The 19,922-nt window shown below is 36.8% G+C and overlaps 1 protein-coding gene across 1 annotated transcript in view; it reads left to right on the top strand.

The window, feature by feature from the left end:
• Positions 1-19,922, top strand: part of DNAH14 (dynein axonemal heavy chain 14) — a 221,193-nt gene that overhangs the window by 134,850 nt on the left and 66,421 nt on the right. Inside the window, exons 45-52 of the mRNA XM_011360885.1 lie at positions 1,163-1,347; positions 2,874-3,002; positions 4,442-4,579; positions 5,552-5,719; positions 6,698-6,868; positions 13,962-14,159; positions 16,594-16,755; positions 18,910-19,101. Of these exons, the coding sequence (XP_011359187.1) occupies positions 1,163-1,347; positions 2,874-3,002; positions 4,442-4,579; positions 5,552-5,719; positions 6,698-6,868; positions 13,962-14,159; positions 16,594-16,755; positions 18,910-19,101 (1,343 nt within the window). The remainder of the gene's footprint in view (positions 1-1,162; positions 1,348-2,873; positions 3,003-4,441; positions 4,580-5,551; positions 5,720-6,697; positions 6,869-13,961; positions 14,160-16,593; positions 16,756-18,909; positions 19,102-19,922) is intronic.

The following is a 19,922-nucleotide window of genomic DNA, read 5'->3' as shown; positions in this document are numbered from 1 at the left end:
CCTTATAGAAGATAGAAGTAAAATCAACCATGCACTGATAGTCTCAGTTTATTCTGTTCATACGGCTACTAAGGTAAATAAGATAATTTTAAATTCTTAAAATATTTCATTCCAATAGCCTGAAACAGAACATCAGCATCTTGCTTTCTGAAACTCATAAGACAGCAACCGGAAGTCTGGGTATGTAATACAGAAGTTTCAAAATCTTCCTCTCTCAACCATGTGCATATCATTACATACCGTCAGAAATCCCGTAACAAAAATTTCAATTGATGGTTTAAAATAAAAAAGTCCCGAAAAAAAAATCTATTACCCTCTCAAACTCTTCTACCCTACTCAAAAGCTGGGATAGGTCTGGTAGAGGGGTCTTATTTGTTTACCCGACGGTGGCTACTCTGGCTTATCAGTGGAACCTTAGACTAAGTCAAGAAGTCACCGAAGGTGGTATCTGTCTATTCTGTCCTTTAATGCTTTTAGAAATAACGCAATTCTCAGATCAGACTCTACAGTAGAAACACACCTGGAGCTTCAAGAGCTTCAGCCCTGAAAATTCAGACTCAGTAATTTGGGAGCCAAAACTCGACTTCTCAAGAGGGAACGATGAGGTGGCCCAGAGGCGGCCATACAAAGGGAAAGGGAGCCTGGCCACGAGATCCCCTCCAGGAGAATTTTCTGGTTTGGGTTTTGTTTTTCCCCCCTTTTACGTTTGTTATAGCACCATCCCAGATAACCCGAGTGACCCTCAGTCAGACAGTGTGTCCTAATTTCGATGTCTTTGGTGGACACACCACGTGCTGCGTTCAGATCGTTCATGTGTAATTTCATTATTAATACAGTATATTACAAATCAAAATATTTTTCCAGAATAAAAAGTTATAGGCCTCTGTCGTGCATAGATGAGTAGAGGCATCTCCGAGCTTTCGTACTGTTACATTTGGCTATAGTTCCAAAGAGATACTGTTTTCCATGTAAAAGTAAGGAAATCTCTGGGAATGTTTCAGAGTTCGTATTCCTTCTCTCACTGAATTGTCCTCAGAGAAATTTCCTTAAAATGGCAACGAGATAGTCAAATTGTGTGATTTTCACTTTTCTTAATACCTTAAAGCAAAACTATTTTGAAAGTGTTCTAAATTTGTTTTTCTTTCCATGCTTGGCATCTTAGATAAGATTATTAAAAAGCCAGAAGTTAAAGTTGATGAAAGTTCATTTAAAAATAATAATAAAGGGATTATAGTCTCTACGATAAATTTTAGCATCAAAATAACAGCCGCCCAAGCCAAGGAGATGATCCTCAAGAATTTAATAAGGAGAACTAAAGACATTCTTGGAGCACCAAAAAGCAACAGGGTAAAATGCCTCACATACTTGTTGATGATCAGCTTATCCTACTCGTAATAAAGTGACTTATTTGAATTAATACTAATAGACAGAAAAAGATAAGTGTAGTATACACTCCTGAATGTTACTATAAATGCACTTTAAAATGGAAATTTTGGTTTTCAAATCGATATCATTCAGTTTCTAACTTAAAGAATTATACTGATTCAGAATTACGAAAGCCAAAAGAAGCTACTGGAATCTGAATTAAATATGAGCAGAGAAGAAGACTGGAAAATGAGTTAGATGCCAATTGTTTTGTTACTGTGTGTTTTACCACGTTTTCTTCCTCTGAGCACGGCTTGGGAAACGTATGGTATCCACAGCCTCAGAGAAAGTCATCAAAACAGCCTTGTTATAAGTTGGACAACTACTTTCTTGAAATGGTGTTGGCCATTCCTTATTCTTACCCTGTCTGCCTGGCACATTATTAACTGTACAGTTGTTAAACCAAACCCTCTGTCACAATCGAAACTTACAATCAGTGATTTCAGTTCAGTACCATATAATATGCTTAGGCTCTAAGTCAAGAGATGTGCAGGGGTCAGTCTTAAGAAAATGACATGGAGTCCTTCAGAAACCCTGACTTTAACCCTTGTGGCTGTCGATTTTAAGAACTTGTAAGAATTTGCTTCAAATTTCCTTAATATTGACTGAAGATTTAGATAAATTTGGTGGATCTTTGCCTAATTAGGCACATTTTAGAAATTTTGAAAAGGATAGTAATTGTTCAACCTAATTATACAAATGAAAAATGTAGGCAAGAGAAATTTTGGTCCAATCAGTTTGTCTATAATCATCCACCTTGTAATACAAAAGGGAAGAAATGGTATTGACAGTTATACAAATGAGGTAATTAGGTAATTCAAAATAAATGACTATTTGTATTTTTTAAATTTTCATTCACTCTACAAAAATAAATATAATCTAAGGGGGCTAATGCACACAGAGATTACAATCAGTGCATTTCAATGCATAATATTATCAAAGGTGGAAAGTAGCACAGGTTTAAAAACTGGAAACGTGTCTGAATTTTCTGCTGGTTGTTCATGACAACAGCATCTGCAGCAGAATTTTAAAACTCTAGTTCCAGATGACAGTCTTATTCCTACCCACGACACATACGAAATAAATACCTAACCACCTAAAACATTGCCTTGCCGATAGTAGGCACTCAACAAGTAAATGTTGAATGAATAATAACCATGTTTGTTCCTGTGTAATAGCCACAACTGAATGACTTTATCCAGCATCAAATACATTTCTAGCTATTATTCGACATAATTATAGAGAGTGAGTAGAGTTTCTGCTATTTTGAAAACATTGTTTTCTAAAATTATATCATCAAAATAGAATTTGGTCTGCTGCTTTTTAATAGAAAAAAGAAGTCATTACATAAAATTTTCTTCTTATGTCATAGCATTATTAATATTCCTAATTTGTAATTCAATGAAAGGTAATACTGATGTATTTCAAAACCTTTTGTCTTCTTTAAGATTATAATATTTATTGATGATCTGAATATGCCAGAAACGGATATGTATGGAGCACAGCCACCCCTGGAATTAATCAGACAATTATTAGATTTGGGAGGAGTTTATGATACTGAAAAACTTACATGGAAGGTACAGTATATGCTAAGATTTTGTTCATGTTAAATATTATTACTTAACAGTAAATTAGATATCGTAAAAACGTCAAGTGCATTAAGTGAGAAATTTAGAAAATCCAGTGGTATTGACACGTAGAACAAAGTTGAGACCCTAATTTAACCATGCTAATTCCATCTTTGCAGGTGAGCACAGGTCCATGGATTCATGGAAATTCTACTTTTAGTACTATTAAATCTTAGTAAAAATTGCAAGTATATCCTATAGATTTAGTGTCTGAGTCAAACAATGCTCACTACTGTTAAGCACATTAATAGTTAAATCAAATTTTTCAGTGTGTCAGCAGTTAATGCACAAGAGAAAGGCTAATTAAAATGTGGCCTAACCAATCTTTCGTTTCTGTGTAAGACCACTCTGCATCTTTATTTTTAAGAACATAAATCAAGATTCCCAGAAGCATTGCAAAGTCAAAAAAAAAATTCCCAGGGAGGTATTTCTGTGCAATTATTTTTGTCACACTGAACCAAATCAGAATGGGGTTAAAATTAAAAAAAAAAAAAAAATGCACTTGTCTCCTTATTTGATTCCTTCTCTGGAAATCATAAGCCCTACGTTCTAGAATTGACTTTATCACGTAAACATTCTGGGCCTCGGTTCCTCATCCATACACTTAGATCATTGCATTATAAACAGTTTCGTGTCTTAGACAAATTTGGGCCCAGGATCCTGGATGACAGACACTGGCTGGTGAGTAGCATCACCTCCAACACCAGTCAGGCTGTCTGAAGCAGCCCTCAACCCAAGGCAGAGAGAAGAATCCAGATGCAGGCTCTCCCACGGAGAATCCAGGAGACCAGGAGGCAAGAACTGGGTCTGGAATACACAGACTGATAAGAAAATAGGCAGACTTTTTATGGGATTTCTGTGCTGTGGGCGTGGGCAGGGGCAAGAACTAAGCTGTTAAAGGCACCCCGATGTGAGCCGACTGTGGAAATCTTATGGTAAGAGTCACCCAGCTCTACAACACTCTGACGTTGTACTATGTCAAATGGCTGTTATTCCATACTCAAGCATCTTCTCACCCCAAGCCAACCCTGGCTCTTCTGAAGACGTACTCACCAGGCTCTTCTCATTCTTCACTTATCACCAGAACCTTTAGCTTCGATAACCTATTGCTTATTTTCCACAATCAATGATTGCTTTTTTAAAAATAAGCTGTTTCCTGATGACATTTAGAAAGCTTCTTAGAAGTAATGTGTCTTGAAGTTCCATTTTAGGATGGGTTACTTCTAAGAAGATAGATTTCTATTACCATCATGATTTTTGTTTTTCAGCAAATAATCTTTTTTACCTGAACATTTAAAAATCTTTTGTCTGTTTGGGGCTGAGAGATGGGTATATATTTCACTTTTTACAGATACATTTAGTTACTCTCCGTTTTACTCTTCCCACAGAATATTCAAGATCTCTCTCTAGTTGCTGCTTGTATTCCTCCACTGGGTACCAGGCATATTAGCCCACGTCTCCTCAAACATTTTTCCATTCTAGTATTGCCCCATCCTCCACAATGTGCCTTGCATACTATTTTCCAGGTAATACATATAGTTCGTTTTCTGCTAAAAAAAAAAAAAAAAAAAATTAATTTCATAGTGTAAGGGAGAAATGTAATAACTTAAAACCACTAATATTGAAAGAAAATTCTCTTAAGGGGATGAATTTTATTCCTTGTATTTGTGGCCTAGCATCATGCTTTGTCTCTAAATACCAAACACATCATTTAGTCTGCATAAGAAACATATGTGGTGTGTGTTTAATGAAGGTTTAAAAGGTAGATCCCAAGACTTTATTCTCAGAAATTCTGATTCGCTTTATCTGGGATAGAGCTCAGGAATCTGCATTAACAAGCACACCAGATTTTTGCTAGTTTGATTTATTCTTTTCATTTTCTTACGGAATAAAAAATAATGAGGGAAAAATTTCTGAAAAATCTCTTAGAAAAAATGGCTCAGGCTGAAGCCTAGTTTGATTAGAAAAATAAATCTTATGCAAGATTATTAAATTCTTCAAAACTAATCATTTGTTTTTCTTATAATATCGAATTGAAAGATTAATGTTTAAAATCGTTTTTCTAAAAGTACTTGGTAATTCTGCAGGTGATCCATAATCCACACCTCAAAAAAAACCTGATAGAAAGGAATATATATACATATACTAATCCAAACTGAGGCAATAGTTCTATTACTTTATATTTCTTCTAGCAACTTCCACTGAGGAACGAAAATATGGAAGAATTCCCAGCACACCTGGTATACACACAGGGACACAAAGCGTCCCCAGAAAACAAACACACCAAACTAGGACCAACTGGAATTTTCTCCAGTTTTCAACCCAGAATGTCTTTTCACTAGTCTGCCATCTGTTTAAAGTGGATTCTAATTCCTTACATCTTAAATAAAATTCATCCTCCATTACAGTATCCACATCTCCTTTTTAGTAGGAGTTAGCTAGATGTAATCTGTGCTTAAAATTTTTGGCAAACTAAATTATAAAATTTCTTCTTCAAGGCTCACTTGGGCATATATTTCTCCATCAATAACTTCGCAGCTGATGTTCAGAAATGTAAGGATCAAATAATAAGTTGTTCTCTAGCGGTATACTACCAAGTATGTCAGAGCATGTTGCCAACTCCAGCCAAGTGTCACTACATGTTTAATCTTCGGGATATGTTTAAGGTTCGTTTTGAAATTCATCCTCTAGCTTACTTTTCAAGTCTAAGTCGAAGAAATGTAATTTACTGAATTGACTCTCTCTCCCGTTTTCCTTACTCAACGATACTGTCCACATTAAATTGTTAAAAGGAGAAAAAGGGGAAATTGAAATTGATTAGTTTTGCTATTTGTTAGCAGCTTATCCCGTGAGCTGGTCGACAAAGAATTGTTAAAATAATTGCATGCAGAGAATTCAAGGATAAAACCGCTAAGATTGTTAGAATATTGGCTAAGATTCTCAGCAGGGGAAGAAATGAGAAGATTATAACATGGATTTTGGTTTTGCTTTATAGCTGAGATTTTATTGCAGATCTCAGAAAATAAAAGCATGTATGCATTTCATAAACATGCTTGAATTTTTACGAGTCCAGCTTCTTACACCAGGGAACATTGCCAGCAATGCTGATTTAGTCATCAGCTTTGGTCAAATATGTAATTTTCAGAATTAACATGTTAAAAAAAAAAAAACAATACTTGAATTTGATCTTTCATTGCTATGGGACTTTAGCCCCAAAGAGCACATATAATGTTTGAAATGGGTTATAAGGGTTCGTTGTTTTTTTTTTTATCCAAGATAAGAACCTTAGAATATAACTTAACACCGAGAAGCATCTCTATATCACCGCCAACCCCCTAAGCCTCCATGTACCACAGGAAACACTCATGGCTGCCCATCCTAGCGAGGCCCCCACTGGATGTGGCTGAGGAGCCCTTAAACCCAGTGATGTTTTCCCTGATGTACAGCTTGCCTATCTCATTCTAGAAATGATAATCTGGATTTCATCAGAAATCCAGATTATCATTTCTAGAAGTTGACAATTCTTAACCTTGGATAACTGTTCCTATTTTTACGGAAACATAAACTTGCAAAAATTGAGCCTTTACTCACATAGTTCCCACTAATGATTTTTTTTTTAAATGTCCTTTTTAAATCCCCACTAGCTTCTCCTAGGACTGCTGCAAGCCGAAAAGTCTGTCGTTAACTCCAAAGACATGGTCGCTCTGTTCTTCGTGCATGAAGCCACCCGCGTGTTTCACGATCGCTTAATCGAACATACTGAAAAGGGGCTTTTTTATCAGTTTCTTTCAAAGGAACTTGAGAATTATTTTAAGGTAAACTTATATTTTAAAAAAAAACATTTTAAGTGGTATCTTAGGCAAAAGCGTTGTTTTCTAAAAGTACCCAGACATTTCTATAATATGAATGAAAAAATTGCTGTCGATTCCATCTTTCACTGGAAAATGTCTAAGCGTAGATTTGACATGACAGAAACGACGCGGCCTTGTCACCTTTGCTTGTGTGCTTGGCCTCAGGAGCCTCGGATCTGCTCCTTTCCCCCTCACCCTCTCTCTCACCTATGAGTTAGTTCTATGAAAACAAAGCCAGATTTTTTTCCCTTCCTAAATCTCCAGAATTTTACATCCTCCCTTACTTCCAGTTGGTGTTTGATACATATATCTGGGATGAAAGGAATAAATGAAGGAATGTAGAGACTTTGCTAAAATAACTATCTAAAGAAAGAACGTTCTTGTCCCAGGAGAAATTCTAAACTCCCTCCCCGTAAGTGCCAACTGCAATTCAGTTTTACGACTTTGCTAGACCAAGGAAGAGATGTAGAGGCAGCAGACGATGAGCAGGCAAATACTGACGGAGCAGGAGTCAGCCCTATGGACCGCAAGAACAACCACAGTGCCCCGAATTAAGACATGTTAACCAAATCTTCCTAATGACTTAAGGACATAAATTACTCCTGCGAACATTTGGGTTTATCCAATATCATTTAATAACTTGTTCAGCCGGTTGGCTTTTTAAAAAATAAAACGTGATAACTCTTTATTATCTTCCAATAGATTCAGTGGACCACAGAAACACTGATGAATGATTCAACTGTGTTTGTGGACTTCTTGGATATAAATAAGCCTCATAGAAAAAAGATCTATCAGAACACCAATGACTACCGTAAACTCGCCAGTGTACTTAATGAATTCCAAATGAAGTTGAGTTCAACGTCTTTGGAGGTAAAACATATATGTATAAAAATCTGAGAAATACTGTAGTGCGTGTATATATTTATCCATATATACATACAGAGATAGAAAATCAAATATCTTTAAGCTGTGTGTGTGTGTGTGTGTGTGTGTGTGTGTGTGTAACAGAGAGAGTTCAGGAAAAATGTGTGCCCTCTTATTTCAAAGCAGACCATTAGAAATAATTTTATGTTGTGTCATCATGTGTTGTGTCATTTAATAGGCGGAAACACACGAGGTGCACGGCTGAGGCTGTGGGGGGTTGAATGAGGAGAGTTGGGGGAGTCAAGAAGAGAGAGAGTGGCACTGGCCCCAGAGTGGCGACAAGGAGCAGCGAAATGGATGAGACTCATCTACTTGTTTCGCAGTGTTGTCGTGGGCAGAGATGCATTAGAACAGAGACGCCAGCAAACTCGCAGATGCCATAAACCAATTTCCTAAGACTCTTCCTCCCACCACTTATTCTACCCCAAGACGCAGCAACAGGAAAACCACCCGGATGCTGCTGTCCTTTTTATCCTCTTCCCTCAAGTTTATGAACCTCCCCTCCCCCACCCCCCGCAGAATACTGGCATAGAGACAGTCTTCACTGTGCGAATTTTCCATAAATGTAAACCAGTGTACTGGGTCTAGATTACTACATTATTAGAATAGTTATTCTCACTTCCGTATCTTTGTGCATAAAACCATAATGAACATTTTTCTGTGCCTGTAATCAGTTTGTCACCTTTCCTCTGCTAGATTTCTCATTCCATGGTGTTCTTCAAGGAAGCCATAGAACACATTACAAGAGCTACAAGGGTCCTTCGGCAACCAGGGAGTCACATGTTACTGGTAATAATTTAAATTTTTCAAATGTTTTTAAGTTCGTAAGATAAAAATTAAGGATATTTAATAGAATCTGCTTTGCTCGCAGAAGTTTTATTTATCCAGACTTTTTGTTTATGAAAGTTTGAAGTCATCGAGTCACAGGACAAGATTCTTGTCCTCTCAAGAGTTTGCATAAGAAGTTTATCAGCACATGAAAGTGTTATTTGTCTGTAGAAGGCAAATGGTGTGAGTTAAAGTGGTCGATCTGGCCCCGTCTCAAGCGTATTCTCAGCATTAATATGCTATCTATGCCGGGGGATGTTGACTTCGAAATAGTATGCTTACTTGAATATTGATTGAGAAACATGAGTCTTTGCATAAAATTTTACTTCTCATGAAAACGAGTGAGAGTTAAATTCTTGGAAAATCCCAAATACCTCAAATAGAGAAAAGTTTTCGGAAGACTAAATAAAATCAAACATATTTAGCCGATTATGTGAATGGCGTTATTTATGACTGTTTATTATTTATGTCTATTATTTAGTTATTTATTTTATACTTTATGTATTATTTAGTCATTTATTTTATACTTTATGTTATGTAATTCACATCTTTTTTTTTTTTCCAAAAAAGGCTTTTCCTTTGACATTCAGAACAACTAGAGCTTTATTTAAACAGCCCTTTATTTAAACAGATAGGTACAAGACTAAAACGAATTAAAAATGGGAAAATACAATTAAGGCGGAAAATACAAAAGCAAATCTTCCCAGCACCAAAACTATTCTTCTACTAGCCTTGCCCATCTCATGAATGGTACCACCGTATACCTCCTGCTCTAGCCGGAAACCTGGGAGCCCCTAGCTCTTGACATTTTTCTCTCGCTCCCCGCATCCAATCTATCAATACGTGCTGACAGTACAACTTTCAAAATGTATTCGAAGCTGCCCACTTCACCTGCCCCCGCCCCATTCCACACCCCATCGCCTCCACCTGGACCGCTGCAGCAGCCTCCTCTGCTCCCCGCATCTAAACTAGCATGTCCTTTTCTCCTCCCCTCGGTCCCTGTCACTATCCCTTTATTTCCTCTTAGTTTTTCTTCCTAGTCCTTAGCATCCTCTGACCTTATACATTAATTTTTCATTATTTATCACGTCTCCACATTCAGAACATAGCTCTATAATATAGAACATAGCTCTGTAAGAGCTATGAATTTAATATGTCTTATTTCAACTATTAATAGACGTTTCTGTTCCTAAAGGGTATATGATCTTAAGTTCGCTTCTTTTTACCCCAAAGTGACTCTTGCTTTTCTAATAACAGGTAGGTGTACAAGTTCTCAGTTCTAAAATTCCTGATAATGTATTCACAGAAATATTTTTAAAGTCTAACACTCAGCTAGAACTTTGCCTTCTTAATTTATCTACAGATTTTTTTTTATAAACCTATCTTCGATCTCAGAACCCCTGTTTAAAATACAAAATAAAATATGGCAAGTCCCTGCTTTCTCTCTAATCCTGACTATTTTGCCAGTTAAACACCTTAGATCTTTGCCTTGGGTCAAGCTAACACTAGGGTTCAATTTTGCAAAAACAATCACATGACTGGAGGCTGACTTAGTATGTGGGGCTTTGGTAGGGAGATGCAGCTGGAGGGAGCATGATGATTTGATGAAGAACATTCAAAATAGATTTTTAAAATGAGTCAAATGATCATAATGTAGGTCAGTCAATTCAAATGAGATTATTATTAAGGAAGAAAAAAGGAATCATACGTGACTTTTTAAAATATTTCTTAGTGCAACTGGATTGTACTGTCAAACTACGAGAGCCAAAAAAACAAGCAAAGTCATATTTTGATTTAAGGCATTGATTTAAAGGATTGTTGCAGACAATCTATTATGTAAATGTTCAGTTTTCAACAAAAAGTTACAAGACATGAAAAAAGATATTCAAGTGTGAACTACACAGGGGAGAAAGTAGTCAATCGAAGGAGACTCAGATGCTATGCAAGGCAAAGACTTCAAAGCAGCTGTGACAAATATGTTCAAATAACTAAGGGAAACCACATCTGAATAATTAAAGGAAAGTATAAAACTGTGACTCGTCATCAAAGAGACAGAAATTATTTTGCAAAATTGAATTTCTGGAGTCGGAAAGTACAATGAATGTGATGAAAATTTCACTCTAGGGGCTCAACAGCAGATTTAAGCTGGCAGAAGAAAGAATCCGTGTTCTTGAAGATAAATCAGTAAAAATTATTCGGTCTAAAGAAAAGCGAGAAAAAAAGAATGAAAGAAAAAACACAAAATTATAAAGACCTGTGATATACCAACAAATGTTGTAGATATAATACCCAAGACGTTAACCTTTACATCCAAGAAGTTCAATGATAGCTCAAGAAACTCCAAGTTGAATAAACCCAAGTGGATCCACACCAAGTCACATCATAGTCAAACTACTAAAAAAAGAAAAAAAAGACAAAAAGATAATTATCAGGCAGCAAGAGAAAAACAGATCATCATGTATTAGGAAATCTTAATAAGATTAGCAAGCTGACATCAGAAACATCAGAAAAACAGTAGAAGACATAGTCAAAGCAATGAAAGAAAAAACATTGTCAGTATTGCTATATTCAGTAAAACTATTATTCAAAGAATGAAGATGGATTAAAAGACATTCCCAGATAAACAAAGACAGAGAATTTGTTGCTATCTTACAAGAAATACTAAAGGAAACATTTCGGTCTGAGCGGGAATGACATCAGATGGTAACTTGAATCCACATGAATAATAAAAAGCACCAGTTAGAGTAATTTCATAGTTAAATATAAAAGACAGTGTATTGCTCGATCGTGTTTAGATTATGTTTAGCTTTCTAAGAAGCTGCCAAACTTGTCTTCCAAGGTGATTATGCCATTTTGCCCTCCCACCAGCGATAAGTGAGAGTTCCTGCCGCTTTGTATCCTTATGTTAGCAATTCTATCATCAATATTTGAGATTTGGGAGAATTTAATATATGTGTAGTTGTATCTCATTGTTTTCTCTAATGGCAAATTATATCGAGCATCTTTTCATATGCTCTTGTAAAGTGTCTGTTTGTTTTAAATTGAGCGGTTTGTCCTTAGGATTTTCTACAAACAGGATCATGTGGAATGTGAATAAAGAGCTTTTTTTTTTCCTTGCCTAACTGCACTGGCTAGAACCTCCGGTATGGTGTTGAATGGAAATTGTGAGAGAGAACATCTTAGCTTCGTTCCCAGCCTTAGGGGAAAAACATTTAGTCTTCACCATTAAGCATAAGGCTAGCTCCAAGTTTTTCATAGATCCGCTTTGTGAGGTTGATGAAGTTCCCTTCTACTGGTTTTTGCTGAGTTTTTTTTTTTTTTAAATCATAAATGGTGTTGGATTTTATCAAACACTTCTGCATTTCTTGAGATGATCATGTGTTTTTTGCTTTTTATTCTATTAATATGGTGTATTACATTTTAATGGATTTGGGAATGTTAAACCAAACATCCCAATAAATCTTACTTGGTCACGGTGTACATTACTTATATGTTGTTGCTTTTGGTTTGCTAATATTTTGTTCAGAATTTTTACCACTATATCCACAAGGGATATTGGTCTATGGTTTTCTTTTTTCATGATACCTTTCTCTAGTTTCAGTATCAGGCTGATACTGGCCTCATAGATGAGGCGGAAAGTATTCTCTTTTCTATTTTCTGGAAGAGTATGTGAAGGATTGGTTTCATTTCTTCCTTAAATGTTTGGTAGAACTCTCCAATGAAGCCATTTGGCCCAGGGCTTTTCTTTGTTGGAAGTTCTTAACTCGATCTCTTTTTTTGTCGTGGGTCTATTCAGATTTTCTATTTCTTCAGTTCAGTAATTTGTGTCTTTTTAGAAAGGGTCCGTTTCATCTAAGTTAACTGATGTGTTGTCATACAGTTGTTCATAGCATTGTCTATCATCCTTTAATTTTTATAATGTCGGCGTTTACAGCCCCACTTTAATTTCTGATTTTAATAATTGGGTCCTCTCTCTTTTTTTCTTTGTCAGTCTAGCTAAGGATTTGTCGATTTTGTTAATCTTTTCAAAAGATGAACTTTTGGTTTCATCGAGAGTATTGTTTTTTTATTCTTTATTTTCTCCTCTCATCTTTATTATTTTCTTCTTTATGCCTGCTTTGGGCTTAGTTTTCTTATGTAGTTTTCTAAGGTAGAAGGTGAGGTTATACATTTGAGATTTATCTTATTTTAAAAATGTAGGCATCTGTAGCTATAACTTTCTCTCTAAGCACTGCCTTAGGTATGTTGGATGTTCTCATTGGTCTTTAAGTATTTTCTAATTTGTCTTATGATTTCTTCTTTCGTCCATTGGTTCAGGAGTGTGTTGTAAAAGTTCCACATATTTGTGAACATTTCAAATTTCGTTCCATTACTTATTTCTACTTAATTCTATTGTGGTCAGAGAACATACTTCAAATGACTTCAATCCTTTTAAATTTATTGAGGCTCGTTTAATGGTTTGGCATGTGGGCCGCCCTGGAGAATGGTCCATGTATGCTTCAGAAGATCGTGTATTTTGCTGTTGTTGGGTGGAGTCTTCTTTATATGTCAATTAGGTCAAGTTGCTTTACAGTATTGTTGAAGTCTTTATATTCCAAACCACCATGCTAAGTGAGAAGGCAGATTCAAAAGATTTCATATTGCATGATTCCATTTATAGGAAGTGTCCAAAAAAGGCAGATCTGGAGAGACAGCATATGAGTTGTTGCCTGGGACTGGATGTTGGAATGAAGATTGGCTGCAAACAGGCTTGAGAAATCTTTTTGGGGTTATGGAATGTTCTAAAAGAGATTCTGGTGATGGTTGCATAACTCTGTAAATTTACTAGAAATCATTGAATTGTACACTTAAAACAGGTGTGGTCTGTAAATTATATCTTAATAAAACTTTTTAAAAGGTAAATACTTCATCATAATTACCAAGAGCATTTATTGTTTATTGCTCAAAATAAATAAGAAAGGACTCATCTAAATTCTGATAAATGAAGAGGAAAATATTGACAATGATATAATGATTATTTATAAGCCGATCCATGTTATTTTTCCAAGATTATCTTATAAGTGAAGTTATATATTTCAAGAGGTTATGAAGGCAAAGGTGAAAATATTGAATGTATATGAATTCCTTATAAAATTTTAATAAAATACTTTAATTATGTTTAATATATCTCCCCAAAAAAGTTATAAAACTTGCCTAAGTATATTTACTATCTAAATTTCAAATATATCTAAACAGAAATTTATACATTGAAAGATTCCCAGACCATATATAGGAATCATATGTTGGATTTTTTTTTCTCCCAAAGATTGGAATAGATGGATGTGGAAAAGAAACTTGTGCAACATTGGCCTGTTACTTGACAGAATATAAAGTCTACCAAGTGCCTGCATCTCACAATTACGCCTATTTAGAATTCAAAGAAGACTTTAAAAAGATGTTTGTTCAAGCAGGATTAGAGGGGAACCCCACTGTTTTGATAGTCGCTAATTTAAACCTGGATCAGGTAAGTGCTTTTTGTCTTCATTATTTGCTAAAGTTTGATATTTAAATGGCCCTCCAAATTTAATATTCGGAAAAGAAAATAATCTATAGTATGATGAATCTACCATATCAATTCTTTTCATTATTCTCTGTCCTTACCCAGTTATAGCCCATAGAGTTTATATATCTGTAATCATGATATAGATGGTTTTACATAAACATTACAACAAAAGCATTTTCTGTGTCTGCATGGTTTTCACTTTAATTTACCGATTGGAAGTAATTTATCTGTGTAGCTAAGTCATCCATCTTATATGCGAACTAATCATCCATCTTATATTCAAACTGGACAGTTTTCACTTTAATTGATCGATCGGAAGCCATTTATCTGTGTAGATAAGTCGTCCATCTTATATCTGAACTAGTTTTGTAATCTGTGTTTTAAAAAAACGCTATCATCTGTATCCACTATCTGACCTTGTAATCTGCAATGTGCTCTCACAGAGCTGAGGCTTCTGAGTCTCCCCTTTATCCTTCTGCTCTAGTTCGACCATCAAGTTTAGGACTGTCCTTGCAGGATATACTTTATTTATATAAAAGCGAAAACGTTAATCACTCAACTTTTTAAAATTTTGTTGTTTTGCATAAGTTACACCTTTTCACAGCCAAAACACATAGATTATATTTCCTTCTTTGTGGCAAAATTTCAAGGGAACGTTGTTTATTATCTGTGATCCAGACATGTATATATAACTATTAGTATTGTTCAGACTCTCATCTTATTTTTTCTCCTAATTCTGGGCTTCTCCAGAGGTGTGTTTTTCTTTCATGTCTTATTTTGAGGGTAAATCTAAGTGCCATGTCATATCTACTATACTCCATAATATCCAGTTTTCTGGTTTTGCTGTATATTCTCTCCTTCCTAATTTACACAACCTTTTCTGTTGATCGGGTTGAGGTTTCTGCCAGACACTTCCATTCTGGGTTTTGGGAGATGCAGTTTCTCCTGTGCCAGGAGCCTGTGGGTTCTCATTTAAGAAAGAATTTCTCGGAAAACCACTATCAGATCAAAGCTGAGGTGAACACAGCTCCTCTCCTTCCGTGCTGTTCAGGACTTCAAGGCCATTGGATCGCCTTTCCACACTTTTCAGATTTCTTCTGGCCATATCATTGCTTTCCACATGAATCAAAAAAAAAAAAAGGTTTTAGGACTTTGTAAAATTAACGTGTCAAGTAGAACACAAGGCATCAGATGGTGAGTCACAAATTAGAATAGTGAAGTTTGTTACTACAGGTCCTCGAAAGGCCACACAGGGAGGCGAAGGCAGGCTGCAGGCAGGGAGAGAGGGGCAGGACCGGGAGCATACACGTTTATTAACGTCCTTGTATTGTACTTGGGAGTTTCCGGGCTAGCGTCAGATTAGTCAATTCAAACTTAAAGAGTCAGGTTTTGGTAAATCCCACAGGGCGTTACCTAATGGACACAGAAGACTTACAGGTGCTGGGAGGCGGGGAGACCGTTCATCACAAGGGCTGTTGGGAAATCGTATCAGGAACTTACATTGGCTTATGACTCTGCTGGCTGCTGTCTCGGGCATGTGCTCACATGAAGGGGCTAGTGTCAGTTTAATGCCTCGCAGGCCACTTGGCCAAACAAGATGAGTGCCAAAGCAGCAATACCTTGGAATAATATAGTTAAACTTTTGACAAGTGGGTAATAATCAATGTGTGTAAGAAGCTTTGGTGGTTTTCCATCATATCGTGTCTTAGGTGAAACAGGAAAGCAGCTAGCTCTATGTCACCTCTGTTGGCTTCTGCTGGAGCCTGCCCCACCCTGCTCTCTGCCCATCCTTACCTGGGCTGAAATACCAGGAACGTGTGAGTGTCTGAGGAGTATCCTGAGGCGTCAGAAATGCCAAGGATACTTTTCTTTTTAAAAAAAACGAACAAACAAACTTGAATTTACTCTCAAAACCAAAATGTTTATACTTTTTAGAACTCCTCTGGTAGTTTTTTTACTGTTCTTTCTCCTTTTTACCTTTTCCATTCGATTTGGAACTCTTTATAGCGATGAACTTGATTAAATTAAAATAATCCTTCAGTCATGTTGTTTCTAGTTTGTGTAGTATTCAATGAAAAAAGCGGATGCGTTGAGGTCTTCTATAAACGGCTCGAGGCACAGTCTCTGCTCAGTTCATGTATCCGCCCCTCCTGTGCCGCTAGCCCCAGTGCGTAATACAGGTGTCTGGCATATTGTCTGTATCAAACATGCATTTCTCTAATGGTTGAATAGATAAATGGATGAATGAAGCTTATTTGACTCAGGGGGGAAAAAAAAGATATTTATGATTAACCTCAATTTTCTTTAAACACTATTGCTTTCTCAGTTTGGTGTGTTTAGAGTAGAATATATGAATAATTTACTCATTCCTGATTAAATATATGCTTCCTCTTAGGAGGCACTGTTAGAAGATTTGAACAGCATTCTGAATTTGGGAAAAATACCTGACATGTTTGAAAATGAGGAGCTGGACTCCATCGCACTAAGGATTAGACCTCTTGCTGAACAGTCTGGTTATATGGATAATAGGCAAGCTTTATTTTCATTCTTCCAAAAGGTACTGTTTTTTCACGCATTGGGTTTATCAAATTGTCGTGTTAATTTAAAAGTAGACTATGTTTATAATTCTGTGCATTACTTTCAAGTTGGGTAATTTCTTTAGTTCTTTAAATGAGTTTTTAAAGTTAAAATAATGACTGTCATCCCTACACTCAGACCCACAACACTCTTAGGCAGGTCAAAGGTTAACAAAGATCTCAGCCTCCCTATTAAAGCCCAAAACAAATAATAACAGCTGGAGGCAATGACAAGAGATGCAGGATCCCAGGGTGATTTCTTAACACTGAGATTCCTTCCTAGCCAATGAGGTTTTCATTTCGGTCATGCTGGTAGCAAGTGTGGAAAGGCAAGAAACGAGAATTCTTTTATCCCTTTGAATAGCCCTAAAATTGGCCAGGAGCTGATGGGTACAGAAAGAAATCAGCCAGAAAAAGCAGGGGATGTTTAGAATGAACTCAGCAGTAGGATAGCTGTGAAGGGGCCAGTCTTATGAGAGATATAGACTAGACCGATGACCTAGGCTTTCCATGTCTTTAAGGCATGATGACCGGCCAGGGGCTTGGTGAGCGGGTAGATGTGATTTACCTAAACCGAAGGGTTCAGTGGGAAAGTACCACAGGTCAACTTATTTCTGGTGCCAGTTTCTGTCTATCATGGAGTCATTTGAAAATTCAGCTGGGCCACCCTTCATTCCTCAACAGATACTCTGTGATCTGGAACAAGAAGCCGTTAAAAAAAAAATTCCAGAAATGGAATCCACAATTGAGAGAGAGCAATATCATATGAACGGATGCTTGGATTGAGTTATATTTTAAAATGCCTCACTCTTAAAGGCTAAAAAATAATAATAATAATTAGGGGCAATATCAAGAGATGTCAGATCCCAAGAAAGAAGGGACAGCAATTTTCCTGATAACATGTGGCACTCTGGTGCCCTGATACTAAGTAGGTTTATCTAATAGATTGTAAGTGGTAAAGATCAAAGAAATTCTCATTTGGAGTGTAGAGAACAGTGCGCTCCGGAAATGAAAAATAAACCAAGAATCCCAGTTAGAAATATATATATCTTCCAAAAATGATTTGAAGTGTCTTACAATAATAATCAATAGTGAAGGCACATTTTAAGCTGTTAATATTAGATATGTTCAAGTAGGAGCTGGCATGGGTAAAGCAAAGACAGGTAATTTCATTTGGAATTTAAACATTTCTGTATGGTGTGAATTTTGCACTGAGCCATTTAATTTGCTTTTATAAAATTCTTGAAGACAAAAAGAAGAAAATGTTACACTTACAGCCTTCTTTCAACTTTATCTTGCTAATTTGGCAAAATAAGGTTGCTTGATCCTCAAAGATATTATCACTTTGTACAAGTCGAACTCTTCAAATTAAAAGAAATAGTAACTCACCGAGGCTGCTTTCAGAAATGTGGTTTTATTATAAAGTGATATATTGAAGTGGGAAAGGAATCCGTGCCCCATGGCCAGTAATTCCAAGAAGTCAGTAGCAGCAGAAGCAGCATAACTTGTGGAGGGAAAGGTTTAATGGGGGGAAAGGATGCAGGCAAACTTCATAGAAACTAACGCTTTGCCTGGACCTGCAAAATTGTATAGAATCTAATATTGCTTAGGCATCATCCTTCAGCTCTAGTAGCTTATTAATATCTCCCTGGTGCTCCACCCACAACAATGGTCTCTGTTTCTCTCTGTGACTTTAATTCATGGCCATTTCTCACTTTGAGTTTCTGTGGGTCTCAAATGCACACCACCCTAGAGGAAAGCGTTGATAGTCAGACCCATCACCATCTGATGTAAGGGTACCTACTGAACGCAACTCTAGCACCAGGCCACCTCACAAGAGTTGGCTTTTACAGGGATGTCCTGGAGTCCAGTGTCTCCCCTGCATGGTCCATCCAGCTGAAGCCAGGAGACTGGGGTCACACAGAGCAGCACCTGGCCACTTTCCTCAGAAGAGCTCCATGGGACTCGCAGTTTCCCTTGGCAGGGCTCTGGTCACAGCAGGCGCTCACTGCACAGTTGGCCAGTTTACTGAGTAAGGGAAGAATTGAAACACGTTTAAAATGGAATTTGCAATATAATCTTTTTTCGAAGTAGTCGATTACATTTTAATGACTTATATTTTCATTAATTTTCAGAGAATATATAAAAATTTTCATATTTTCATAATAATGAGTCCTACAGGACCTAACTTCCGCCATAATTGCAGAATGTATTCTTCTATGATTAGCACTTGCACGATTGATTGGTATGAAAAGTGGCCAGAAGAGGCTCTTTTTGTCGTGGCCGACTCTTTCTTAAGAGAAAAGGTGGACTTAGAGAAAAGAGAGGTAAATATAACTTCTTTTAAAAAAAAAAACACATAAAAACCTAATACAAAGGAAGTTTTCAGATGATTAACCAAATATGACAGTATCATGTCTCTGAATAGCAAGAAACTTCATATGGGCAAAAACAGGCAGCTCTCGGCAAAATTACGAGTCAAGTGTTTGTCTTGACTCTTTATCAACTTCCTGTCTCTTTTGCTCCCTGATTCACCCGATTTAGAAGATGCCCAGATTCCTTACTGCCTGGGTCTCTTCACTATTCTGTCCCCATGGTGAGCAGTGCATTTCCATGAAGGAACACAACCTCCACTTTGCACGCCAGACCCTACGATAAGGATGCTGCAACCTTCTGTGTATTTCTTGTAAATTCCTCCGGCTTGGCTGCGACAGCAAAACTACAAAGAAATGAGAGCACAAGCCACACACAAAATTAGCTCAGGGTTTGAGCTGCAAGTAAGAACCTCTTTTAGAGTGGTTCAGCTGAAGATCCCATGGGATTTTGACAAAAGAAGTTGTAAATGCATAGAGGCCTGAACTTAGAGAGGGGCTTGCAGCCTTACTCGCCCAAGTGTTCGAGGAAGGCCAAGGCCAAGAAGGGTAGAGATAGAACCAGGAAAAAAAATGTAGCTGGGTTAAAAGTGACCAGATTGTTGGCTGGGCTTGGTGGACTGGAGATGCATGACCAGGACAAAGTTAGGTCTAAGACAATATTTTCTCCAAAACTAAGCAAAGGAGATACTCTTTCTACTCTCTTTCTATATCTAAATAGTAGATAATAGATAAATGATAGATTATGGATGGATAGATGGATGGATGGATGGATG

This window comes from Pteropus vampyrus, unplaced genomic scaffold (assembly GCF_000151845.1).
Source record: "Pteropus vampyrus isolate Shadow unplaced genomic scaffold, Pvam_2.0 Scaffold60, whole genome shotgun sequence".
NCBI classification, from domain to species: Eukaryota; Metazoa; Chordata; class Mammalia; order Chiroptera; family Pteropodidae; genus Pteropus; species Pteropus vampyrus.
This window is presented reverse-complemented; position numbering and strand designations above follow the sequence as displayed.